The sequence below is a fragment of the Lampetra fluviatilis genome, chromosome 29, assembly GCF_964198595.1.
Source record: "Lampetra fluviatilis chromosome 29, kcLamFluv1.1, whole genome shotgun sequence".
NCBI lineage: Eukaryota > Metazoa > Chordata > Hyperoartia > Petromyzontiformes > Petromyzontidae > Lampetra > Lampetra fluviatilis.
The window spans coordinates 4,756,777-4,782,374 of record NC_136303.1 but is presented as its reverse complement, the minus strand read 5'-3'; the positions used below and the strand labels follow the sequence as shown (position 1 = coordinate 4,782,374).

The window sequence follows — 25,598 nt, the reverse complement described above, 5'->3', positions numbered from 1 at the left end:
ACACAATGGACTACTGTTGCGACTTAGATCACAAGATCCTTAATGTCCATTGTGAAGCAGTCGGCTCGTGTATATATATATATTTTTTATGGTTAATACACCCGGAGTAATAACCGGGGCGGTCGATGGATTCGAACCGTAAACCTATCTATCAACCTGTCGAGAGGGCTTCGGCTAGGCCAAGGGTTGGCGACCAAACTCCAAACATACAGACGTCAGGGTCAGGATCGAAGCTACGATCTCCTGCACACCAGGCGAGGCAGTTAACATCTCGTCACCACCACAACGCGGGGGGGGGGGGGTTCGAAGCAGACATGACGAAGAGAAAAATAACCACGGCAGCACGCTGCTGCGAGGCTACCCCACTCCTCACTTACCGAGGTCATCGCCCATGGAAAAGGTGGCCGAGCCCTGGCGGGAGTTGTAGTGGCTGTTGGCGAACGCGGTGAAGCTGTTCTGCAGACGGCGGTGCCGCACGACAAAGTAGGCCATGACGCCACCCATGAGGAGCAGCACGAAAAACACCACAGGCACCACCACGGTGGCCATGTCTCTCGGCTTGGAGAAGAAAGACTCCGCTAAACAACAAGATGGGGGGGGTGGGGTAGGGGGGGGGGGATTCATTGAATGGGCGACGGTAAAGCCGGGTCTATCGTGCACAGCCGATGTTTGCAACTCTGCGTGTGCCGAACTAGTGACGACTTGCAGGTGAGTATTCACAAGTATAGCAAGGGGATTCCATCCACGAACATGTCAGCCGTAGCATAAATAAGTAGGAAGATTGTTATCTTTTTATAGTACAAATTTTTTTTATCAATCCAACTACATATCCAAAACCGTCATTTTTTATTTCAGAAATGACGACGTACCTAACTTTTCTACAAAAAATGAAAAAATGTTCGCGGAACTCCACAAGCAAAACGTAGGCAAAAATATTATGAATATTCTGCTTTGCCAAAAGAGTGATGACAACTGCAAAAGCCTTCATCGTGTAACTATCGAATAAGATTTAACGAGCTTTTAAAATAAGAAATGTGCCGCTAATTTAAATGAGGCAATGTGCGGCCCTGTTACATTGCGTTGTGACGCACGTGAACACCGTCAACGTAAACCAAACCGGTTATGAAAATCGGAAAGCAAGAAAAATGGGGGAACGGACTTCGCTGCCCCACTGTTCACTCTTAAAACAGCAACTACTTCACAATGTCAGTGAAGCGCAGGAGACGTCGACGTTCGCGTACGTTACTTCGAACCTCTTTCGCACCGCGCGTGGCCCCAAACGCGCTAATCGGAGGCGCGACGACACAGAGCGAGAGGCGCGGGGTGGACGTTGCTTCCTGGACGAGGGCAAGAGCCCCGGTGAGTGGCGGGGCCAACGCACCTGATTCGAGCATATCGTATCTGGCGATGGCGGCGCGGCCGCACGTTTTCTTGTCCCCGCTCTGAGGGCCGCACGCCGCCTGCACCGTGAACGTGTAGTTGTGGCCCGGAAGCAGGTTCCTGACGTAGTAGTGCGTCTCGTTCGTGTTGCCCAGTCGCTTGGGTGCCGTGCTGCCGTCCGCAAGCATGTAGACGTCGTAGCCCTGTCGGGGAGCGGGGCGGAGGTGAGCAACGGAGAATTTGGGATTGGGCACTTTAACAATAATTCTCGTCGAAAATTCGCAAACGATTTTCGAAAAAGACTCATCACTTTCGATTTAAAGCTTTCGTGACTGCAGGGATTCATCTTCTTGGTTCTTTCGGTAAAGTCACGTAAAAGGGAAATAATAAAATAATAAAAATAAAACATAATAAAATAATTCTCATGACGTTTCGGCCACAACGCAAGCAGCCGTCCTCAGGTGAACAACAGAACAGGTCAGACTCTGTCTTTCCGACAGACCTGTTCTTCACCTGAGGACGGCTGCTTGCGTTGTGGCCGAAACGTCGTGAGAATTATTTTATTATGTTTTATTTTCATTATTTTATTATTTCCCTTCTACGTGACTTTACCGAAAGAACCAAGAAGAAGACTCATCACTGTTGCGAGTCTGCGTGTGATATATCCCAACGGCTCGTAGCGTGCTTCGTATAAATAACTTAAAACCGAAATAGGAAAAGTTTTGGGAAATGTTCGTAAAGAAAGTGCGGCTCTGATCGTTTATTTTTTGTTCTTACCCAGTTCCTAACGAAATTGCTGTCTTGCATCGACACGTCTGCCCAAATCAAAAGCACGGTGCTGTCGTCCACGGGGATCACCTTGACGGTCTGCGGGGGAAGGATGTCCTCTGCATAAAGGGGAGAGAGGGAGGGTCAGGAAAACACACAAAAGGCCGTTCTAATTGTGCACCGATGACGGGTTAGATTTCATCCACCCCCCCGTCCTTTTCATGCGTGACAAGATAAGAATAAGAGAGTAGCATCTCAGGACAACTTGAACAATCGGGAATGATATCAACATAGTTAGAGGGTGCAGTCAACCTGACAATGATCCGATAAAGTTAAATCTGTGGTTTAAAAAAAAAATCTCCGCTCTTGCGGTCTGGTCTCAAAGGAAGATACCGTCCGCTGTAAAATCAAGGCAGCTATTGAAAGGATAAAAGTAAAAACATATCCGGAATAGACAACTTATAAAAGAAGATGCACAGATTTTAGTGTACGTGCTCTGGTGGCTATGGATGTCTATGACACAGTACTGCGGGGGCGAGGGTTGGTGGTACATGTATGTACGCACGTCAAACTTATTTCGCACCGTACGTAGCCAATAGTGCTAAACGGACGTCGCCATGTCCCCGTTCACCAGGGTATGGCAGAACAGCAAGTGGATTAATTTCGATCTGTTTCTATCCGAACAGGGATTGAGTATAATCCCCCCCCCCCCACCACGTAGCATCCGTGGGTTTTCTCCGTGTACTCCGGGAACCCCTCACGTTTAAAACGATACAGCGGGAGAGCCTCAAAGTATCTCAAAAAGGTGTGGGGGAGGCAACAATGAAAGTGTTAAAGTCACCGGTGTCCTGACAGAATCTTTGGAATTTCTCTTCCCCATACCCCAAAAGAAATGTCCATAAGAGTGCTCAAACACAACAGAGGATGAAACGCCCGAGTGCACACCGCATGACAACCCCGCAGAGATGCAAACTCTGCCACGCTGAATACACATGTTTGGACTGATTATTAAAGCTCTCCAAACACAGCCGAACTTAAACTGCGAAAGTGCTGGAAGGCTTGCCGGGATTCCTGAGGACGGAAGAAAAATGTTCTTTCTCCGCTCTTAGCACTGTTGCCACGTTACAAAGAGCCAAGAACGTTTTACACAGAGGTGCTATTAACCTCTGTGCACTTAAGTGGTAAACCCAATAGTGGGAAACGTTGTGATTGTGGTTAATAGAGAGAGAAAAAATACATGGCTCATAACACCCACTGATATTACGACTTATGTCGAAAGATATTTTATGTTCATAATTGAGTTGTAAGTTACAAATAGATTTGTCTGCAACAGAGGAAGGCAATTAGATTGTTATGGTTTGGGGTCGCAATGGATTTAAGAAACAGATATCGTTTGTCTGGATATTTCCATTTCGTTTGGATTATTTCACATTTTGTTTCTTGTGATGCACACTTTTGTCAGCTTCGTTCGCTAAAATGCATCGATTCCACGAGCATTTGCATAAATTCTAAAACCACAGTTTTATGTAGAATTTTTTTTACACTTACAATTTGATACACTGGGTTAACAGAGGGCATGTGGGGGATTTAACAAACTTGCCAATGGCTCGAACTGGCGACCACAAGTGCGGTGGTGTTATCCATGACAACATTATCCACTGCTGGATAAAAACGAAACTATTTAAAATTTTACCAGGTGAGGCCAACGGAGCGCTTTGCTTCTTTTTCAGAAGTGACCTTGCCACAAATGATAGCCCAACTTAGTGGCTTATGTGGAAATTTATAGCAGCCAAATACTCTAAACACGTGATGTTGATTTTAAATGCGGAGGGAAAAACCGAAGGACCCTGAGAAAAATCCACGCAACCACAAGGAGAGAGACATGCAAACTCCAAATATACAGGCGTCAGCGCCAGGATCAAAACGACAACTCCTGTATACCAGGCGAGGCAGTTAACATCTCGCCACCGCGGTGCCCAAAAACTTAACGCGCAGAAGGTGGCTTTAGGCCACAGAAACACGGGAAAGATAAGGTACGCCAGAGGTCGCAAACGGGTTTTGATTCCTTACCCGTACCCGGCCGCACCAGGGTCGCAAACGGGTACCCGTACCCGTACCCGGCCGTACCCTACTCGGCCGGGTACGGGTAGGGTACGGGTATCAGGTACCTGATTGCGACCTCTGGGATGAAGCCATGTTGCAGGCGCGGGTGGGTTGATTCTAGGAACTTGAATTGTGAGAAGAGACAAGACGTTGGGAAATTAGTGAAATACGGTTATTCACCAGTGACTCACGGCCTACCCGTACCCATACCCGGCCGCACCAGGGTCGCAAACGGGTACCCAGCCGGGTACGGGTAGCCGGGTATCGGGTAGGGTACGGGTATCGGGTACCCGGTTGCGACCTCTGAGGTACGCTCGGGAGGGGAAGCCGTTACCTGTTGTGAAGGTGATGGTCGGAGTTTCGGCGACGGTGTCCAATATTTTCACAACCGCGGTGTACATCGTACTCGGTGTCAACGGCTTCACGACAAACTCCACCGTGTTGTTTGCGGTCGAGACACGTATATGTTTCTGATCAAGCACCGACAACTTGTTCGTCACGATTACCGTGTAGTTCTGGAACACACGGCGGTCAGACGGGGGGGCGTTAGGCTCGGCATAAATATCGGCTCGGTTTTGATGTAGTGCGAAGCCATGTTAGGCATTTTACGGCTTTGATGAAGTTATCATAAAAATTTAGTTCGGTACCTGTGACAGGTACTGCAAAATCCGACCATGTTTGTCCATTGCTCGCTGAGCTTGCATTGGCTTTCGGTTGCCAAACAAATACATTATAAGGTTACACTCATTACACACAAAGCACTTGCTACAAATGAACCACAAAACCTCTCATCTCATCAAGGAAAAAAAACCCGCATTCAAACTCCGGTCATTCTAACAGCGGCTTTTGGCTAACCATCGAACAAAGACGGTCACTACATCACCGTCTGGAATGGTCTTCCTTCGAATATTAGGAAGCCACCAGAGCTATGCACTTTTAAATCAATATTGAAAACTGATTTCTTCAGAAGTGCTTTTTGTGTTTAGTTTGTTGTCCTTCCCCCGCACGTCCGATTAGCACGGTTGGCTACGTGTGATTGGAAAGAAGTTCAACGTGCATACATGGTAATGGGGGGACAAGATAAAACAAAATCGCTTTGGACCAGAAATTTAAAATCCAGTGGCTGCAGATGTGCTGTGAACCCAGAAGATTCATTATAATATAGAGACCTTTGACAATGCACTGCTGGATGAGGGTCTCCACACACACCACGTCGGCTCATGGAGGTTGATAAAAAAAATCAGGTAGAAAAAGATGTGGGAGACCAGTCCAATCAGTACCTACAGTGGGTTTTGTTAGACTGCTCTCTGCTGCCCACCATGCAACTACGCAGGCTATAACGCCTGCCGTGCATGGCTGTTGCCCATCCACGCGCTACTCAGGCTCAAAGATACTTAACTTCCAAAGTATGTGGTGATAGGGCACATTCTGGGGTTATTTGGTTAAAAATACCAAGTGGTGGAAAATAGTTCAGAAACAATAGAACACCTATTAGCAAAACTAATCTGAACACATCCTCGTCAATTGTAATTTATGAATTTATTTGCATCATTCGTACAATATATAAGCATATATTTGGTGGAGGGGGGGAGAAAATGTATTTATTGTGGTAATGACTGGAAAAAAAAGCCATATTACAGTGATACCTCGGTTCACGAACGCTTCTGTTCACGAACAACTTGGTTCACGAACAGAAAAGTTCATAAAAATCTGCTCCGGTTCACGAACGCTTCTGTTCACGAACAACTTGGTTCACGAACAGAAAAGTTCATAAAAATATGCTCCGGTTCACGAACTCCGCTTCGGTTCACGAACAACTCGGTCCACGAACAGAAAAGTTCATAAAAATATGCTCCGGTTCACGAACTCCGCTTCGGTTCACGAACAACTCGGTCCACGAACAGAAAAGTTCATAAAAATATGCTCCGGTTCACGAACTCCGCTCCGGTTCACGAACAGGAGCCACGGCCATTTGAATGCTATTTCCAGGCTGTCACGTGGTCGTGACTTAACCGGATTTACATTGAACCCTATGGGAAAATGTGCCTCGGTTCACGACCAATTCGGTTCGCGACCAGTCAGTTCACGAATTAAGTTCGTGAACCGAGGTATCACTGTATAAGCAAAATTAAGGGTCAGAAGACCATGAGATTATCTACCCAACTATTCAAACATTAATGGGCATTTTCATCAATGAACAATTACAATTTCCATTCTCATGAGCTGTTCTGCACTGCGATAGCCAACGGGGAATTGGAAACACATCACAGGAAGCAGAAAAAAACTTAAACAAACTAGAATGACTTCTGTGTGTCAGCTCTACCACTGGAGTAAAGCGCCAAGACAAACACCTTATGCAATTTAAATGCTGGTATTCACAAAGACACTGCCAGGATAGTCGCTGGCCTTTTGGTTATTTTCCTTTGACATTCCACAGGGAAGCTTTGAAGAGTCTTAACATAAACCTACAACACAACTGCCTTAATTATCATCAGCTGCAAGGATTGTAGTTGTATAACACTGGTTTTCAAGGTGACACCAATGTCCCAAAGGCACTACGACCTAGCTAATAACACAAAGCAGCAGCAAGCACAAAATGGCATCAAGTAAAATTATATACCATGCCAAGCAAATTGCTAGAATTACTAGAATAATTCCCCTATTAAGACGAGGGTTAATGTCATTCATAATTGCCATTGCATAACGATTGCACAAGACTTCTCTTTTGTCTGACGACTCCCAACGCTCGCAAAAACTTCACGAAGAAAAAATATACAAAAACCACTCTCGTTGTGTCAGGCGTGCAACAATTTATAAACGTGCACAGGACCTCCGATGAACATGGTTGGCTACGTACAGTGCGAAAGAAGTTCAACATACATTACATAAAGGACACATTCCCACATGGTTCCTTATCCCAGCTTCCACAAGCTATATTGCGATCGCAAAAATGTAGACCAAAGCTAAACTAAAAACGATTTTACCAGGTAAGGCCTGGTGAGATATAATGCTCTTTTTCAAAAGTGACCTGACCACAAATTATAGCTCAATGAAGTGGCTTATAACATAGAAATGTATAGCAGCCAAATACTCGAAACGCATGTTTATGAATGTGTAGGGAAAAACCGGAGGACCCTGAGAAATATCCACACGACTAGGGGAGAGAGACAAGTAAACTCCAACTATACAAACGTCAGGGTCAGGATTGAAGCCACGACCTCCTGCATACGAGGCGGGGGGGTTAACATCTCGCCACGGCAGCAACCCAATGACAGACAAAACCACGAAACAGCATGTATGTGGGTAAACTCACAATGTTTCCGTCGGGAATATCGTAGGGAGGCTGCCACTTGAGCGTGACTTCGGTCTCCCCGACACGTGCGGCGTGCAGCTCCCGGGGAGGCATTTTGTTGTCGATGATCCCGCGAGCATGCATGTAGTTTGACGGAGGACCCAAGTATGGTTTAACCACACGTACCTGCGGGGTTCAAAGTTGAGAGGTCAGAACAATACCCGCTCACAGTGCAACAGGCATCCCAGCACTATCGGGAAGGGTGGATGTGCAATGCGCAGAATGTATTATGTGTATGAATATTAAACTGAGCGGTCGTGCAACAGTAAGCTTGCTGCGCTATGAACCCAGCGACCCGATTCTGATTCCTGCTCACAGCCAACACCGGTGACGATTTTCGAAATTGGTCCTGGGCCTCCCCTAAGGTTGACTCAGCCTCAAATGAGTACCTGGTGCGGTGTGTAAACATCGCCACAGGGGAGACAAGGGCGGCCAGGGGTGGGGTCCTGACCACCCACCCCCTCGTGTGCCGTGCCGGCCTTCATAAATGCTCGCTAACAGCACCTGCCCCAAGTCTGTTAAGACTATATGGGGGATCTTTGTCTTTGTATGTTGAACTTCATAATAAAGGTTTTTGGGTATGTTGAACTTCTTTTGCACCGTACGTAGCTAACTGCGGCAATCAGGTGCGGGTGAAGGACAATAAACTAAACACAACAAGCAAAAAAAAGTCTCGTTGATACGGCGTTGGCAATGGTGCACATGCACAAATGACTAAAACAACTATTAGCACTGGTAAATAACACCACCCTAAGAAAACCAAAAGTTATACTTCACATTTCAGGCAATGGACCTTCATCTGTGTTGTAGAGCCTGGAATGTCCACTATTATATACAATGTCCTTTTTGGGGCAGTGTTCTTGGCGAATGCGTTGAGCATAGTTGCCAAGCTGGAGTATTGTAAACTGAACTGTCAGATGATTACGACATCACACTGCCATGGTGTATTTAAACTGTACCCTTATCACAGTGGTGTGTCACGGCCAGGATTAGGAACATGCAGTGTGAGATATTAACACTGCTGGAGCCTTAGAGCTATTTAGTTGATGAAAGTCTTATTACTAAGATATGTACTTTCATGTGAAAATTAAGTCAAAATTATATATTTCAGACGAAAAGTGCAAAATGTCTGAAACAGTTAGCAGTTTTAAAATTACGTCGGTAAAAAAAAACTGTAGCTCTAACCATCTTACCATGATGATGTAGTCATCGTCTGTGACGATGGGAATGACAATGCTGAAGTCTGTTGTCGTGTTACGGATTCCGTTCTGATGCAGGTTGAACAAACTGACGCCGTAGTAAAGCCCGTACGTCTAGAGGAGAGTAAAACAAAAAACAGCCGCAATGTTAAGAAGCGTGGATCTGTCATCAACTTCCAGTGACTACTTAAAACAGTCCGCACCGATATTACGCTCGGTCCTCATAACAGGAGTATTGTCATAACCGACACAAGAAAAGACTGATCTAGTTCAGCTATGTGCTGTTTATAGACACTATTATGTTACTAATATCGAGTGAAGCAAATATATTGATTTGCACATATCATGATATATTCCAACTAAGACTTGAATCATTATTAACATTAGCCACATTCATTCTATTGACAGAGGACTAAACCAATCACGCAAATATATGTACCGGCACCCAAACGAGCGCAGTTAAGAGAAGGAACATTTTAACAGCAACATTTTCCGGTTTCTTTTTAATAGCTTGAGTAAATATCGATTAAAGCTTTCGTGACTGCAGGGATTCGTCTTCTTGGTTCTTTCGGTAAAGTCACGTAGAAGGGAAATAATAAAATAAAACATAATAAAATACAATTGTCACGACGTTTCGGCCACAATGCAAGCAGCCGTCCTCAGGTGAAGAACAGGTCTGTCGGAAAGACAGCGTCTGAATGACGCCGACAGACCTGTTCTTCACCTGAGGACGGCTGCTTGCGTTGTGGCCGAAACATCGTGAGAATTGTATTTTATTATGTTTTATTATAATTATTTTATTATTTCCCTTCTACGTGACTTTACCGAAAGAACCAAGAAGATAGCTTGAGTAACTTACCGTTTACTAGAACGGGATAGTTTATCTTTATTAAAGACTACTGGTCATGCATACAGTGGTAAATACATGACATTTATTTCACTTGTCGGTACCAGCCTAGGTGGCATCACATGAGTGGTACCAATTTCGTTATGGTGGCCAACAACAGTGAATTCCGCGATACGGTTTGAATGAGTGTGCTATGAAATTATTTACTTTCATTAGCCATGTAAAAACATGAGTGCTACTCAAGTTTTGCCGCCTTAAATGGTACCAATTTGTGCTCTGACCAATGGACTAATTCGCCAGCAAGTGCCGGTGTCATCACCACAGATGCTTGTGCAAGTGCACGGCTAGATACACTTCGAGGTCAAGTGAAGTGTCGAGGGCTCGCTGGAAAAAGGTCACGGGACAGATGCAGGTTTTTATTTTATGCATTGACCGAGCCGGACGATACACCACCTGTGCTCCCCCGCTGTGCCAACGTGCCGTGTTGATGTCGGCACTCGCACACACACACTTCACACCTCCGATAAGCACGGTTGGCTACGTACGGTGCAAAAGAAGTTCAACACGCATATACAAACACACTTACCACCCCTTTGGGCATACTACTACTCCATATGCAAGAGAGGTGGGTGTAGTTGAGCGCTGTCGGCTGGTTCAAGGCGATCTCGGCTGGAAGCTGGCCCTCCGTCGTTACGCTGAGGAAGGCGCTGAGTGGGCTCGGCGTCTGGTCCAGGAATCCCTGCACCACGACCACGTGCTCCAGGCCCGGTGCCAAGCCCTCCACTGCACACCGACCGGGCAACACACCATGACGTGCACATGCCATCTTCACGTGCACCTCTATTTTGTGTAGAAGTCGTGATCATCAGCACTGTTATTCATCCAATATCTGGATGAATAACAGTTGGTGTGTATTAATGACGTACAATGGTTTTTCGGGTTTAACCACGTGTTGTCCGGTATGATTTTCGACGTTTTTCTCCAATCGAGAACTTTTTTCAGAAATTATTTAAGCTCCTAACACACGGACCATCGTAGAGCTATATGGCACAAATGCAACATCCTATGCAGTGGCTTCATGATGAGCGCACTAACGCGATGAACCTGGCGACATGAGTTTGATTCCTGGCCACAGGCAACAGCAGTGGCGAGGGAGATCTAAACTTCTGGGTCAATTCCCTTCACCTACTGCACCGACTAGTGTGGTCAAGTATGGTCAAACAACCCTCATCCAGCAGAGGCCTGACAAAAGGCTGTGAATAATTGATCCTTATTAGCAAGTACTAATAAGCTCTGTAAATAACTACATTTTAAGTTATATAGGCATATACATGCACGTGCATATATTAGGTCTCATTGTGTAGTATCGTTGCATATATTGACCGTCAAACTACTCTACAAATGGAATCAATGTTGTAATAGGTTTTTACCCTTTCAACTGGTACAAAAACTGACACCTTTATACAAGGCATCGTGTTTGCAATAACCACAACACAAGCAGTCAAAATGCAAACAAAAAGTCTCCATTGGTGTTGGACCAGATGACGCCAAGACGCCTTTTGGCGTCATCTGATCAAACACCAATGGAGACTAGGCTCTAAGAAAAGCTGTCTCGGGTGTGGACCAATCAACTTCAAGGACAGTGCATATCATTATCATTATCAGAGTTGTTCCTTTTTGTTTGCATTTTGACTGCTTGTGTTGTGGTTATTGCAAACATGATGCCTTGTATAAAGGTGTCAGTTTTTGTACCAGTTGAAAGGGTAAAAACCTATTACTATATTTTGCCACTGGTAAAGGAGGTCTCATAGTGAAATCAATGTTGTCGTTTGATAAACAGCGAAATAAAAAACACTGTGAAAGTGTAAAAGATAAGCGCGTGATCAGCGTTCTTATTTACTGAGGACATTATGTGTCTTTCTCCTTCCCGACACCGCCGACTAGCACGGTTGGCTGCATACAGTGCGAAAGAAGTTAAACATACGTGCATACAAGTAAACAACAAACATGAGAAAATCATATTCTTGGGTTTTATCGGTAGTCATGTAGGTAAAAAATAAAATAAAAATCACGACGTTTCGGAGGCAACACAAGCCTCCGTCTTCAGGTGGAACCGTCACAGCACGCTCGCTGTATCAGCTGTATCAGCTATCGTGCTGTGACGGTTCCACCTGAAGACGGAGGCTTGTGTTGCCTCCGAAACGTCGTAATTTTTATTTTACTTTTTTACCTACGTGACTTTACCGAAAAAACCCAAGCATATGAATCCTTGCAGTCACGAAAGCTTCAAATCTAAAATGAGAAAATCAGCTCGGCGACTGTGCAGCTGACAAACCAGAGACGGAGTTCTCGTTTGGAGCCACAGATATCTTGCGCAACTCTTCAGGAATGTCCTTGTAGTTCCAAGTGACTGTCACCACATAGTGTGCGTCCTAGCAGGAGCCAAAAACATCGTATCAATAAATTAACTGTATTTCCAGTTAAGGGCAAATATATATATACACATACGAGTATATATTGTAATAAAATTGGGGAGGGAAACATGCCACGCAAACTTTGAAATGCTGACAACCGTTGAACAGAATTTTACAGCGCGATTAAAAATACAAATCGCATCGAAATGTGACCACATCTTTCTAGATGCTAGACAGAAATGGGAGAACATTTTTTTTTTTGCAGTGATAGTCATCATGGGAGTAGGGGGAAAAAGGCATTAGAACCTTAGACTTGAAGAGGGGGCAGAGAGTCAACGACATGAGTGGTTGTGGGAAGGGAATGCCTGACCTTACAGGGGACAGCAGAGTTGAATGAGTGACCCCCCCCCCCACACATCCCACTGAGCAAAGGTTGAATGGGCACTTTAGACAGAAATTCTTGGTTGCTGGAGCAGAGAATGAATGGGAGTATGGAGAACCTTTAAGAAGTGTTTACGTCTGGTATTTTAAAAAGGTAAAAAAGTGCCACCGCTGCGATATGATGTCCAGAGTATTTCAAGTAACTACGCCCCCAACGTAAGCTCCCTTTAATGTTCATCTAGTGTTGTACCTTCAACCTATATACAAAATCAATGTGCATTTGCACATATGATTTATTTCCTGCCACAAATGCAATGCTAAGGTAGGTGTCTAGCAGTAATGAAAAATATGAACAAAAACGTCAAAAGCGATTATTTAAAGCAACAAAAACTATTTCGAATCCTTTAATAGCCACGCTGGGTCTCAGTGCTTTGTTGTCGCTTGAGGAGCACCGACTGCCTTAAGTCTGAGACTGTCCAACAGTCACACCTGTCCAACCTTGATCTTATCCCAGGAGAGACGGAAGCGGTTGTCAGTCACTTCGGATGCTCTGAGATTGGTCGGAGGGCCAATGGCCACTGCAAAACAAAAGTTTCAAGCAATGTAAAAAAAATGTACGGAGTTCGAAACCACATTTACGCACGAGGCTCAAACACTATTGACTTTCTGGACTTAAATGTAACAATCTAGAATGGAGATATGACAACCAAAAAGAATGGCAATCATTAGTCGCAATGCTAAATAAATGATGTAATACAAGTCACGTAAGTCCATGCTGTGGCAAGCAGAGGGCAGTGAAGCAAAATCAATCGCTGGAGAGTGTACCTCTGTAATAATCCTTATTACACAATACACTTTACTCACTCACTCTCCGTTGCTGGCAGACAACGGAGAGAGGACAGACTTCGCACTAAGTCCCCACCGCGCACGTGGCACCCCGAGCCCCCGTCCGCACGTGACCCTGCTCTTGTCAGTCTCCAGTCTGCTCTCGATCGTTCCCTCTCACTCTCTCTTAATCCCTTCGTCACGTGGTCCTCCCAGCCAATCGTTCATGGACAGCTTCGACCATTCTCGATGGTTCCCTGTCAATCCCGGGACCACGCCTCTCATCCGGCTCCCCATTTGCTGGGGCCCCGAATGGCTAGGCCAATCACTCCTGATGACATGCCGTGATCACGCCTGGGCCATGCTCCCTATCTCAACCCTTATTGGCTACAAGCAGGACCGGCAAGCCAATCCCCACGTGAACCCTCTATGGCTGTTATTACACCTCTATGCTCCCATGTCTATGCAGCCCGCCTTTACAAGCTCACAACGACCAGCATGGTGAAGTATAGTTAAATAACCCCCACGACCCATACAGCAATGGGAGGTCCTCATCCAGCAGTGGAATAACTAAAAGGGCTGTACATGTTCTATACAAGCCATAGGACTTAAAATTACCATTTACTTTGTCATTCATAACATCCTGCCATATATGGCAAACCTTCACAGGTGGGTTTTGCTTATGACCTTGAATTCAGAAAAGATCAAGAACATTCCCACCACATGTACAGTTGCAGCACAGGAGGCCCTCCACCAAAAGCTTGCGGATCTCGTCAAGGAGCAGAAACCACCATCACGTGAACTCTGGCTCATCTTCGCAGCGGCAGCTTTTGGCTGACCGTCGAACAAAGACAGCGACTAATTCGCGCGCTTTCAGATGCGCTTCTGCGGCCGTCTGGAACACTCTTCCTTCCGATATTAGGAAGCCACTGGAGCTATGCACTTTTAAATCTAGATTGAAATCTAATTGCATTGGAACTGCTTTTTGTATCTAGCGTGTTGTCCTTCCCCCGCACCTCCGATTAGCAAAGTTGGCTACGTACGGTGTGAAAGAAGTTCAACATACATACATACTACCACAGGCTCACCTTCACTGCTGATAGATGTCCAGTTGGTCCAGTTGCCTTGGCCGAAGGAGGTGGCAGCGGCAACCTGTGGAGCCAAAACCACGAGCACCAGCAATTAGAAACTGTTCAGAGTACAACTAAGTGATTGTGATGTTATTTATGTATTTTAATATTAACGTGAATATTTCAGTCTACATAGTATTAATATTGACGCCTGATCAACGTTAAATTGTTTGTACAGATAATAAAAGAGGCAAAGTCGTTTCCAGCTCAAAACGAGCGTGGTCCAGCGTTCATCTCATACGTGCTGCTCATTTGCCTTCGAGCAAATCAACAGAGATGCATACGATCTTGCAAGGGAAGCAAGCTCGAGCCTGGTGTGTACTTGGATGGGGGACCCACCTCGACTTGCCAAGACTTAACAACATGGGGACATCAATGCTGAGTGCCACCACGACGTAAGAGTTGGTGATTTCAGGATTCTTGGGTTTTCTTCCATACGCTAAACACTTATTCATGGTTTTCACCAAACACTCCAATGCAGCGGCATCCTTTGTAAAAGAGTCGTGAGATTCAATGAGGCTTCAGCCAATGTAGGAAATGTAATATTCTCATGGCAGAAACGAGTTTATCCAGGGCAACTGCTACAACTAAGCATTAATTATTTAATTAACCCCGAAAGGTGAAGGGCTGAATCAACACCCCACCAAGGTCTGAGCTAGCAACTCTCAAACAACCAAACCATAGCCACATATACAAACAATTAATCCTTGGTGCCTCTGTGCAACGATCAACATTGGTGAAGACATCCTGGAGTATGGTTTGCTGGATTGTTTTGATGAGTGGTACAATAAAGACTTGAAACCATAAAAAATAACTAATGAAAGTTGTAGCCCAAATGTAAGCGAAAGTTTTAACGAAAATATAACACTACTGCTACCTCAACAGAGGCGAGGTTTCCTTGCTCGTGTGAGACGTTGGGATTGTGGTCTGTGATCTTGATTTAAAGGATTAATTACGATGTTGTGATAACTTTGTGTTGTTGTTGTGTGTGCGCCTTTCGTTTTGGTGCCATTTCATTATTTGCTTCATTTTATTTCCTGGGAGGGTTTCAATTTGCTTGGTAGTTGCTACATATAGGATTTGGCCCTTATATATATAGAAAATTAACGTTCAGCATTGTCGGATGCAATTAGCAGGAATGATGCTATATAAAATAAAATAACAGTAGATCACCGATTATCCAGCGGCTTCGGAGGGGAGGGTGCGCCGGATTTTCATAAACGCCGGACAACCACTACATCATAATAAAAAATAGCTAATTTTTGCACATTCTTTAATGACATTATGTTTTTAGGTGTTGTACGTTTTTTCCATGTTTAAATTGGTTAACTACGTGAAATTGGCATAAACATACAAACAAAAATAAATATCCTACTTGATAAAGTTAGTGTAGTATTTACTGGACCACCGTACTTACCACTCCAACCAATCTTGAACACTCTGCATCATGGGGTGATGTATATATACTGCTGTATTTTAATTGTTTAAGTTGTACACAGTGTATAATGTACTGTATATAATATTTAACACTGAAATCAAGCAAGGCTACTTTTTTTTGTTGTCACGCACGTGGTGCCGATAGCCGGACTGATTGAGGCCTTTGGAGTGGTTTTGCCGGTTTCGTCAGATCGGTCTGGGACCGCCTGATAATGTTAGAAACCGGATAATCGATGATCAACTGTATTATCATTCGTGACGTGCTGCACACGTTGCTTGCTGTGTTTTTTTTACTTACCCGAACATGATAGGTGGTGTCGAGCTGGACAAACGAGATATTGTATCGTGGCTGCCGTGACAAATCCTCTTTGCTTGATCCGAGTAAAGATGTCCGATATTGAACCTGTCCAACATATACACTCACGTTTAGCAAAAACTTGCACGGAGAAATGTGTAAACTTAGCCGGAAGATTCTGACTTGGCAACTAAATTTAAACAAGTGTTTTCCTGTAATTTTAAATAAAGTAGTTACTTTCTCAATAAACATTATTGTTCATGATGCCACCGAGTTGAAGTCATGTGTCTGCATGCCGATTGTCACAACAACATGTACGTGTCTTAAACAGAGACAACTCACCACGTAATTCCTAATGAGACCGTTCGGAGAGTCAGGTTCCTGCCAAACGCACTCGATGTGAACATTCCCATCCATCACGAGGCTCAGGTTGAGGTGTCTTGGTGCACTTGGAACTACAGATAAACAGGTGGAACTCATTAGGCTATTACAAGTCACAAGGGTTATCACAAGCATATATTTGATGAAATGAGAAGCAAGCAGACCAGAAAGACACTTGGCCAATCACTGATCAAAATAGTCTATGCCACGTACAAGTTAAGCTACAGGCAATACCTTGGCAAATTACATTAATTGCGAGAGATGTAAAGATGAAACGCCATGATGACGATAAATACTTGCAATGTGGGGTTTGCAATTCAAGAACCTAATTGTAAATGTTGTGGATTCACTCTTCAACACACCGGTGGGCTAAAGTAGTGAACTATTTGTCTTTTGTCAACGTGACACATTTTTTACTGATTGGCCGTGTCGGGTGGTGGAGGGTTGCAACACATTTATAAATAACGCGATCTAATCCAAAAACCGTTATTATGACTATTTTACCTAGATCAGGTAAGGCCCACTGGCGATCACAAATGATAGCTCAACAAAGTGACTTATCATGTGAAAATTTAGAGCACCCAAAAACTCTTTCCGCATGTGTCTAAATGTGGAGGGAAAACCCGGAGGACATGAAGAAAAAATCCAAGCAACTACGGGGGGAACATGCAAACTCCAAATATACAGGTGTCAGGGTCGGGATCGAACCCACGATCTCCTCTATACCAGGCGAGGAAGTTAACATCTTGCCACCGAGGCACCCAAACAAACTAGTGAGAAACTACACATTAAAAACAATCCCAATGGTAAACACGTAGCCAGGTAGGGGGGCTCAGACTCACGTCCTTCCGGGGTGCGGAAAGTCAAGGAGTGGTTGCTCCTGATCTCACGCGATGCCAAAACCACGTTGACAGTCAGCCGGTATTCCGTGTAGGGCTGGAGCGTCCGCGAGGTCCAGTTGGTGAAATGGCTGCTCAGGCTGATATTGTCCATTTTGAGTTTGGCCACATCACTGGAAGAAATACGCATGCAAAACAAGAAATTTGGAATCAAGATGTGAATGACAAACCAAGCCTCAACAACGTCTCCGAGGTTGAAAACTCATTTCTTTAGAACTGCTTTTAGTGTTTAACATACATTACTGTCTGCCAGAAATCTACAGCTGCCATACAGCATTGAGTAAAAAAATCTAAATTACTGGACGACACATTGTCATTTCAATTTACGAGAAAATAAAATGACCTGTAATTTTCTGGGGTTCAAATACCATGCATCACTATTTCTGAGAAACGGTTGACAACACTATGGTACGAAGCATTCTGTTAATAGTTACATTACCAGCGAATTTTGAAATATAACAACATGTCTGGAGGGCACATTGCTGAATATATCCATGAGCAAAAGCATTAACTGGGAACATAAGGCTGTACAATAGTAATTGTAATGATTTTTTACGATTTTAGTTCTCAATTCAATGCAAGAATCTGTTCATTTTGTATCGTTTTTGCCGATTGGTATTGTTTCCTCTAATACTTTAACTATGATATTAGAATGTTATTTGTATATAATCTATACCAATAATAAGTAGTCAATTATTTCGTGCACAATTCATTTTGTGTATCATGGGTGCAAGAATATGTTTGAATCAACTAATGCATAGTGATATGCATTATATTAACTGGCAGTTTAACATTGTGATACAATGCATCAGTTTGCCTGATGAAAAGATGACAATGGGTTAAAAAAAAAAACCTTTACATGAGTAGTCTTCATAACAATAATAGCTTTTGTGCATTTTTCCCCCTCAATTCTATCCTGATTAGTTTATCGGCATCATGTCTCAAAAGGAAGTGTCCACTCAGATTTCTCACCGCACAGTGCAAAGCTTCACATTAGAAAACAGCCCATGGAAAGCTTACCTCTGAGATAATTTCAAGTAACCCCTATTCCACATAGACGACAGCACTTTCCCACTTGCTTGCTCCTCTGCCACCGAGAGCATAGTTCATCACATGATAGTCAAATCGACACTTTGACTACTCAGCGCTGTAATATTATGGGTTGTTTTTTTTGGAAGTCATTGGTGACCGGGTTGACACCATCTCTTCGCGACTCTTGAGAACCCAACGTAATCACAAGTCGCTTGCCTGGATTCGAACCCAAGATCTTAACGGTGCCAGCTCAGCGATTTAGCCTTTTGAGACAGCGCGCCACCTCATTACAATTGCAGCGTAACCGATGCCAACCTTTGCCAACGGTGTGAGTGGACAAAGCATTTACTTTTGAGGTCTCACTTGGTTCATGAATTAGCAATGCCATGGACATGAATAGTAATGTGCAGGGTGGGAGGGGTGGGGGGGAGGGTAACAGTGTTTCACTAACCTGAAGTGAAGCATGTAGGAGAACTCCCTCAGTGGTTTGGGATTGGGCTCATCCCACTGCACGGTCGTGTCACCGTGCGCCATAAACTGCCGCAGATTCTGCACATGATAGGTGTCCTCTGTGCATTGGAGAGTAACAAAACGCAGAGTAAAATCACCCTCGCATCCAGTGCAAACTAGTCGCCCAGCTGTGTTGGGCTTAACGCAACATGATTAACAAATCAGAAATGTAGGTAGGTGATGATTATACGTATATGCATTGCTGGAGTCCAGTGGCTGGCTACGCATAATACCTACTGGACATCTGTGAAAGAGCTTCAAAGCTCATCAGATTCCTCGAGTATAAATAAATATTCTGATTCGGATTCTGACCTATCCCACGGGATTTTCTTTTGCCCGCTGACTGGTACTGCTTCGTATGACGAGCGGGAAAGGGCATGTTATGCAACCTGGCTACAGAAATAGCTTAAATAAATTGTTCATGTTTTTGTTTTTTGTTTGTTGCGGTTGCACCCGATTCAAGAGCCGAATGGCTCACAGGGCTATACCTAATAAATGAACTTGAACTTGTTATGCCAAGCAGGTCATTTTTCTCGAAGGGATTGCAGCTAGTGTTCGAAACTAATGATGAAGTGGCAGTCGAAGAGAAAGGAATTTGCCTGAAGGTACATCCACTGTGGAGGTGAAGAAAAAAATTCAACTCATGTGCAGGTACTAGATGGACTGTTGCACCGTAGGACCATGAAAGATGATGACATCTTAGAGAGGATTTCATCCAGCAGTCGATTGATCATGGCTGTTGACGATGATGATGATGGAGATAAAAGAGCATTAACTGATGGGGTAAAATGAGTTGTAATATTGCTCAGAATGAAAAAGGCAGGGTTCTTCGCTTTAATTTCACAAAAACAATTTCAGGATGGACATTTAATTCCATCAACAGAGCAGGTTGTATATTAAGTACACAATGGCTTCTTTAAACCGGACCAGAAAATGCACAACTTAATCACGTCCTCGTTCAGTTTAATATAAATTATTCTCAAGCATCAGACAGTGGCCACCCTCGACTGAACACTTTAGCAAATTACCCAGCGTCGAGACTTTTAATATATCAAACTTTTATTTGAGACATGAGGGCACGACATTGGCCGCTGATCAAAACCTCTTTGTTGTCCTTGAAGGAAAATGCTTTCCAGGAAAGGCGATGAATTGACAAGAGCCATCAAGGTAACCTAAACACGACATGATGCTTCCCACGGCTTTTACAGTACGCGCACACACACACGATTTTATTCCAATCGCGTTAACTAGTGACGTGTCGCAAACACCCTTCTGTAACCGGCTCTCGCCTTTTGCCGAGATGAGAGGCGTGCGTAAGCATGCAGTGCGCACGAGGAGTCACTCACGCGGGCAGTTCGTCTCATCACTTCGGTCCTGGCAGTCGTGGTAGCCGTCACAGAGCATGAAATGCTCGAGGCACCCACTGCCGTCCGCGCATGCAAACTGGTTCTCCCCGCACACGCCCGGCACTGTGGAATATAAAGCCCGGCACCAAGCGTGAACGCACGCCAACACACGTGTTAACCGCTCGCTTGTGGAGCAAAAATTACAACTAACGTCCAATACCGCGGTCTTTTATGAGCATTTGTCACCCATCAAGAAAGGTGGACAAAATCAATTCGATCCAAATCAGTCCCGACTGGTTAAGAGACTATGTCCAAATATAAGGCCATTTGGAGATAACGATGATTGCTTACATTTGCGTGAAATGTGTGTCCATTACCGACTATAATCACCCAGGAATGTCTGTCCTTAATGCTCGTGACATCACTCCACATCGATCAGCCCCCCTCATTAATATTCATGAGCAGGTGACGTCCTCCAAATGGACAGCCCCCCCCCATTCATAATAATTAGCGGCTGACGTCACTCCACATGGGGAGCTGAGGCGCCTTCTCCCCCCTCCTCGGCGTCAACGTACAACCCTCACTACAAAGGCAGAACCCTCACGTCATCACGCGATCTCCGTAACGCTGTTGAGACATCGAAGTAAAAAGTACGTCATGATGAACAAGGGATTATAACCGTTAAATGAAATAGGTCTGTGTCCGCCCTTGCAAAATGCACATGCACTAATGCAACGAATATCACATCGCGGTCTGCTTTTCGTTTGCAAGTTTCAGATTTACTGCAATACACCCGTCCTTGGACGGGCAAAAGGCTCGTGTCATAGAATTGCCCTCTTTGTTCCCACCCCCACCCCCCATTTAACAGAAGCACTCACATGGAAACAGTTGCAAGTCTCATTGCAGTGCATGACTCAGTGCGATTCCATTAAGAATAGTCAAGACAAAGATCCCCCGTATAGCCTTAACAAACTGTTGAGGCAAGTGCTGTTAGTGAGCACCTATGAAGGCCGGCACGGGGGTGGGTGACCAACACCATTCCCGGTCGCCTAAAAATACACTGCCGTACGTTGTGATTGGATTTATGGTTTATAGGCCTCAACTGCTCTAGCTTCGTAAATATGGTAAAGTGCATTGCCATGCACTGTAAAATAACAGAACATGTACAAATATTGTCAGGTTAAACTTTGTGGAGATTAAATAGGCAAGCAATAATTCATTGAGAGGAAAATCAACGTGTGTGTGATCATTATACATATCTCACAAAGCATGCACGTAAAAATAAGTTATTATTTCTGCGAATTATAAACAAATGATATGCTGCTACAATTAGTCTAAAAGTGACAACTGTGCCAATCATATAAAAAACGAGAGGGAAAACAAACAAAACCTGAAAAATTGTGCATATATATATAAAAAACTCATTTTCTCGAATAACATTCTTGAACAGAGTTGTGACCCTGAATCGTGACAATTCATTGAATCACGGGGGTGGGTGGGGATAATCACTGCGTGCCTAATATTAACACGGCAAAAGAACACGCTGCTCCCCATGTGACTCTCTGGATAGATCAGCTGAGCAATCCATTTTCAATTTCCAAATAGCTACGAGATGAGCGGAGTGTTCTGGTTCTGGCCTAAACATTAGCGAGCGGTGCCAAATCATGCGGGAAATTCTGCCCGACCTTAATTTCAAGCAAGGCGCCCCCCCCCGGCACTCGATACTGGGCAGTTCCCACCCACGTATAACTCCATGAACATAGACACTTACAGCAGCCAAGCTCATCGGAGCCATCCACGCAGTCCTTACGGCCGTCACAGCGTGCGCTTGCTGGAACACACGACTTGTCCTTCAGGCACTGGAACTGGGTGAAGCTACACGGAGATGGTCTTCCAGTGATAACTGCTGGCACAAAAAAAAGGTTACATGGAAGCACAATGCCATGCTATAGAAATGATTCCTACATTTGGTCTAGAATTGTCAATTATCAAACGTTCGTAAAATGTTGTGCACCGAATAAGTATTGTTATAAATCAAGCCGCCTTTGCTGAAGAGGCAATGTATAATAGGTCTCTCATGGGTTTATTCAATCCTATAAGTAAATAAAGGATAACAACTGACTATTCATGGAGATTCAAACATGCTTTCATGGCAGATGCTTTGCAGCAAACCTGAAGCAGGTTTTTTAAAATACATGTACAGTAAAACCTTGGATTGCGAGCATAATTCGTTCCGGAAACGTGTTTCTAATCCAAAGCACTCATATATCAAAGCACTCGTATATCAGTTGTGATCACGTGACGCTCGGCAGACAAAGCGTATACACGTACTACTCGTATTGCAAGACCTCGCTCGTTTATCAAATTAATATTTACTTAAAATTTTTGCTCGTCTTGCAAAACACTCGCAGACCAAGTTACTCGCAATCCAAGGTTTTACTGTACAGTATTCTACAAACCAGGTTGCTTGAAAACTTCAGTGCAATAAAGTTGCCCGAACAATTTTTGTATATTACTGTGACATTGTGGGGAGCGGTGGTATAGTGGTTTGTGCATTGCGCAATGAACCCAGTGACCACAGCTAACATCTGTGGTGAGTGATATCTGAGAGCGGTCCTGTGCACCATCTACTTCACCAACCCGAACTGGCTAAGCATCACGAGGTATGGTCAAACAGCCCTTATGATTGACTGGGTGTGGAGGTGCTTTCAACCAGCAGTAGATTTACACAAAGGGTTGTAAATGATTACGAATATTACGTATGATTGAAAATTAAAGAGGGCTCTTTCAGTCTCAAGATGAGGCAGCACAAATTGCAAAAAAAAAAAATCTGTTTTCTTTTGCCATCTCTGGGTGGTGAGTGGAACGTAAAACTTTCTATATGCATGCATGTTGAATTTCTTTCGCACCGTACCTAACCAACAATGATAATTGAAAGCGTGAGGCGAAGGACAACAAACTAAACACAAACACCTTGTTCATCTTTCATAGAGAACACTGACAAAATATGAAAACTCGGGGCCCATGGCAGGGCAAAAGTGGCAGGCGTCTGGGAATCCATGGCAATTAAAACGTTAACATGAACAACACGAACATGTTAAATTGGCATTTAAGCTTCTGAGCATATTGCCACACGCCAAGCCATGGCCCTTGCCCCCCCCCCCAGTTGCCAGAACATGCTCCCTGGACAGAAGCTCATGTCTTCATTCTGCTGTCCGGATATGGAACTGCCTCCCTGAACACATTGTCAGCAAGATCACTGTTTCTGGTTTTCAGGCCTTCAAATGCCGAGCACATGGACATCTGCTAACTTCACCGCACACCTTCTAAGACTAAGTCTTTGAGCTGCAGTGAACCAATGTGTATGCCAATCAGATGTACTAATGTCTGAAATGGCTGTTGTTCACAATTGCAGGCAATAATAAATCAATAAAACATAAAGAACGCCAAGTGGAAAGGTTGTCCGGCGAGCGGTACACGTTACCATGCTGGGTGGGACAGCCGTACTCGTCGGAGCCGTCCCCACAATCGGGTGAGCCGTCGCACACAAAGTGGTCAAAGATGCACGTTCCATCGCCACACCGGAACTGATGGGCTGGGCAGCCGGACGGCTGTGAGGAGGTCGTCGCATTCCCCCTACTTGGCTGCCAATCTGGCCGAGGCAAAGAGAACGGCAAGGCACGAACACGGTGTCGGATATAGGCCAGGCATAACGACCGAGGCATTTCAGGCCTGCTCCTCTTGAGCCAGACTTAGTGCTGCTCTAAGCTCATGCCTACGTGGGTCCGTGAGAAAAACTGTGCCAATTACTACATATGTCACCAGGCATGATGGGAATGGAGGGGGAAATGTCGGTGTTGGGTAAATATGAATGCTCTCCAAAGGTCTGAAATGCAATTTCTAATATGACCACTGATAACTGCTACAATCTATTCATGAAAACTAATATTGCAGGTACTGGCATTTATTCACATTGTCAATGCCAAATTTCTGCCACACCCTGGTTAGGTATGTATGTAGAATTTATTTTGCACTGTACGTATAGCCAACCATGCGAATCGGAGGTGCGGGGGAAGGACAAGAAACGAAACATAAAGGTTAGAGCCACTCCAGCAAAAAAAAATCGACACACGAAAAAAAAAATTGGTAAAGTTGCATAAAACAAGCCCAAGGATACAAATGGCATTAAGTAATTCAGGTTAGCAAGGGGTGCACGGGTATAGCTTAAGAGAATGCAAAGGTGTGTTTAGATTAAGCACAATGGCAGCAAATGTTTCTGCTTGCTTCACCTATCATGACAGTGGAGCAAACCACTTCAGGGCTGGGCATCTACTTTGTAAATTACTCCGTGTTAATTATACATTGCAATCATTGCCCCCTACTGACAGACCAATGACTGTGCGACCTTGCGCCCACACGGACAGCTGCAAATGGAGGTGCCATTTCCAATAATTGAGTGAGCGGAGATGCAATGTAAAGTGCTCCGAGACGCCCCAGCGTACAGGGGCACGTCTATTAAAAATAAATCAGGATCATTGTTTTTATTATAATTTTCATAATTTGTACCCCTATTCTTGGGACACGTTGGTGCGACGCAATCTCGAAATAACAATTTACTGGGGCAGGTGTCCTCATCCGACCAGTCCCCGCAGTCGTTGTCATTGTCACACTTCCACCAGACGGGGACGCAGCGGTGGTTCCTGCACTGGAACTGGAAGAGCGGGAGACACCGTGGCGCCACCGTTGGTCCGGAACCTAGTGTCGTCACAAAACGAAACACACTCACTCAAGCGTGCAATGGCTACGGTCGCAGCAACAAAAATATTAACTCTCCGACAAATTATACAGGATGTTTGTATGCACGCTGAACTTCTTTCGGACCGTACGTAACCAGCCGTGCGAATCAGAGGTGCGAAAGATTGAGAGGTGACCATGTTGTTTATGCAAAGCTGCAACATTTTTTTGTCAAATTAATAACGTGGTTTAATTAACGGCTGAACTTTCTTCGAGAATCGTTTTGCAATAACGTGGATTACGTGAGGAAATGGAGGCGAGTGATAAAGCATTGGTTAATACACTGCACTCTACGGGGCTACAGAGTTTCATTTCCAGCTACAGCCAACATCAGTGGCGGTGAAAATCTGAACTGGTCCTGAGCCTTTCCTTTCTCCAATTAGCACCAACTAACCTGGTGAAGTTTGGTCAATCAACCCTCATCACTGAGTGTAGGAAGGCCTTGAATTCACAGTATATTGGAAATAAACCTAATTTCAGAATTAATTTTTGAACTTATAAAGGT

The 25,598-nt window shown here is 44.5% G+C and overlaps 1 protein-coding gene across 3 annotated transcripts in view; it reads right to left on the bottom strand.

Moving 5' to 3' along the window:
* The window catches only part of SORL1 (sortilin related receptor 1), an 89,493-nt gene that overhangs the window by 6,469 nt on the left and 57,426 nt on the right, over nucleotides 1–25,598 (bottom strand). For 2 of the 3 annotated variants that reach the window (XM_078870032.1, XM_078870034.1), the window contains exons 29-46: nucleotides 24,917–25,054; nucleotides 23,784–23,951; nucleotides 22,071–22,202; nucleotides 20,300–20,422; nucleotides 18,895–19,012; nucleotides 17,355–17,524; nucleotides 16,474–16,586; nucleotides 16,135–16,239; nucleotides 14,358–14,421; nucleotides 12,934–13,022; nucleotides 11,985–12,081; nucleotides 10,236–10,432; nucleotides 8,797–8,916; nucleotides 7,565–7,729; nucleotides 4,586–4,766; nucleotides 2,158–2,267; nucleotides 1,382–1,583; nucleotides 378–578 (exon numbers count right to left, since the gene is read on the bottom strand). In XM_078870032.1, the coding sequence (XP_078726158.1) occupies nucleotides 378–578; nucleotides 1,382–1,583; nucleotides 2,158–2,267; nucleotides 4,586–4,766; nucleotides 7,565–7,729; nucleotides 8,797–8,916; nucleotides 10,236–10,432; nucleotides 11,985–12,081; nucleotides 12,934–13,022; nucleotides 14,358–14,421; nucleotides 16,135–16,239; nucleotides 16,474–16,586; nucleotides 17,355–17,524; nucleotides 18,895–19,012; nucleotides 20,300–20,422; nucleotides 22,071–22,202; nucleotides 23,784–23,951; nucleotides 24,917–25,054 (2,493 nt within the window). The remainder of the gene's footprint in view (nucleotides 1–377; nucleotides 579–1,381; nucleotides 1,584–2,157; nucleotides 2,268–4,585; nucleotides 4,767–7,564; nucleotides 7,730–8,796; nucleotides 8,917–10,235; nucleotides 10,433–11,984; nucleotides 12,082–12,933; nucleotides 13,023–14,357; nucleotides 14,422–16,134; nucleotides 16,240–16,473; nucleotides 16,587–17,354; nucleotides 17,525–18,894; nucleotides 19,013–20,299; nucleotides 20,423–22,070; nucleotides 22,203–23,783; nucleotides 23,952–24,916; nucleotides 25,055–25,598) is intronic. The other variant, XM_078870033.1, reaches the window with a different exon arrangement.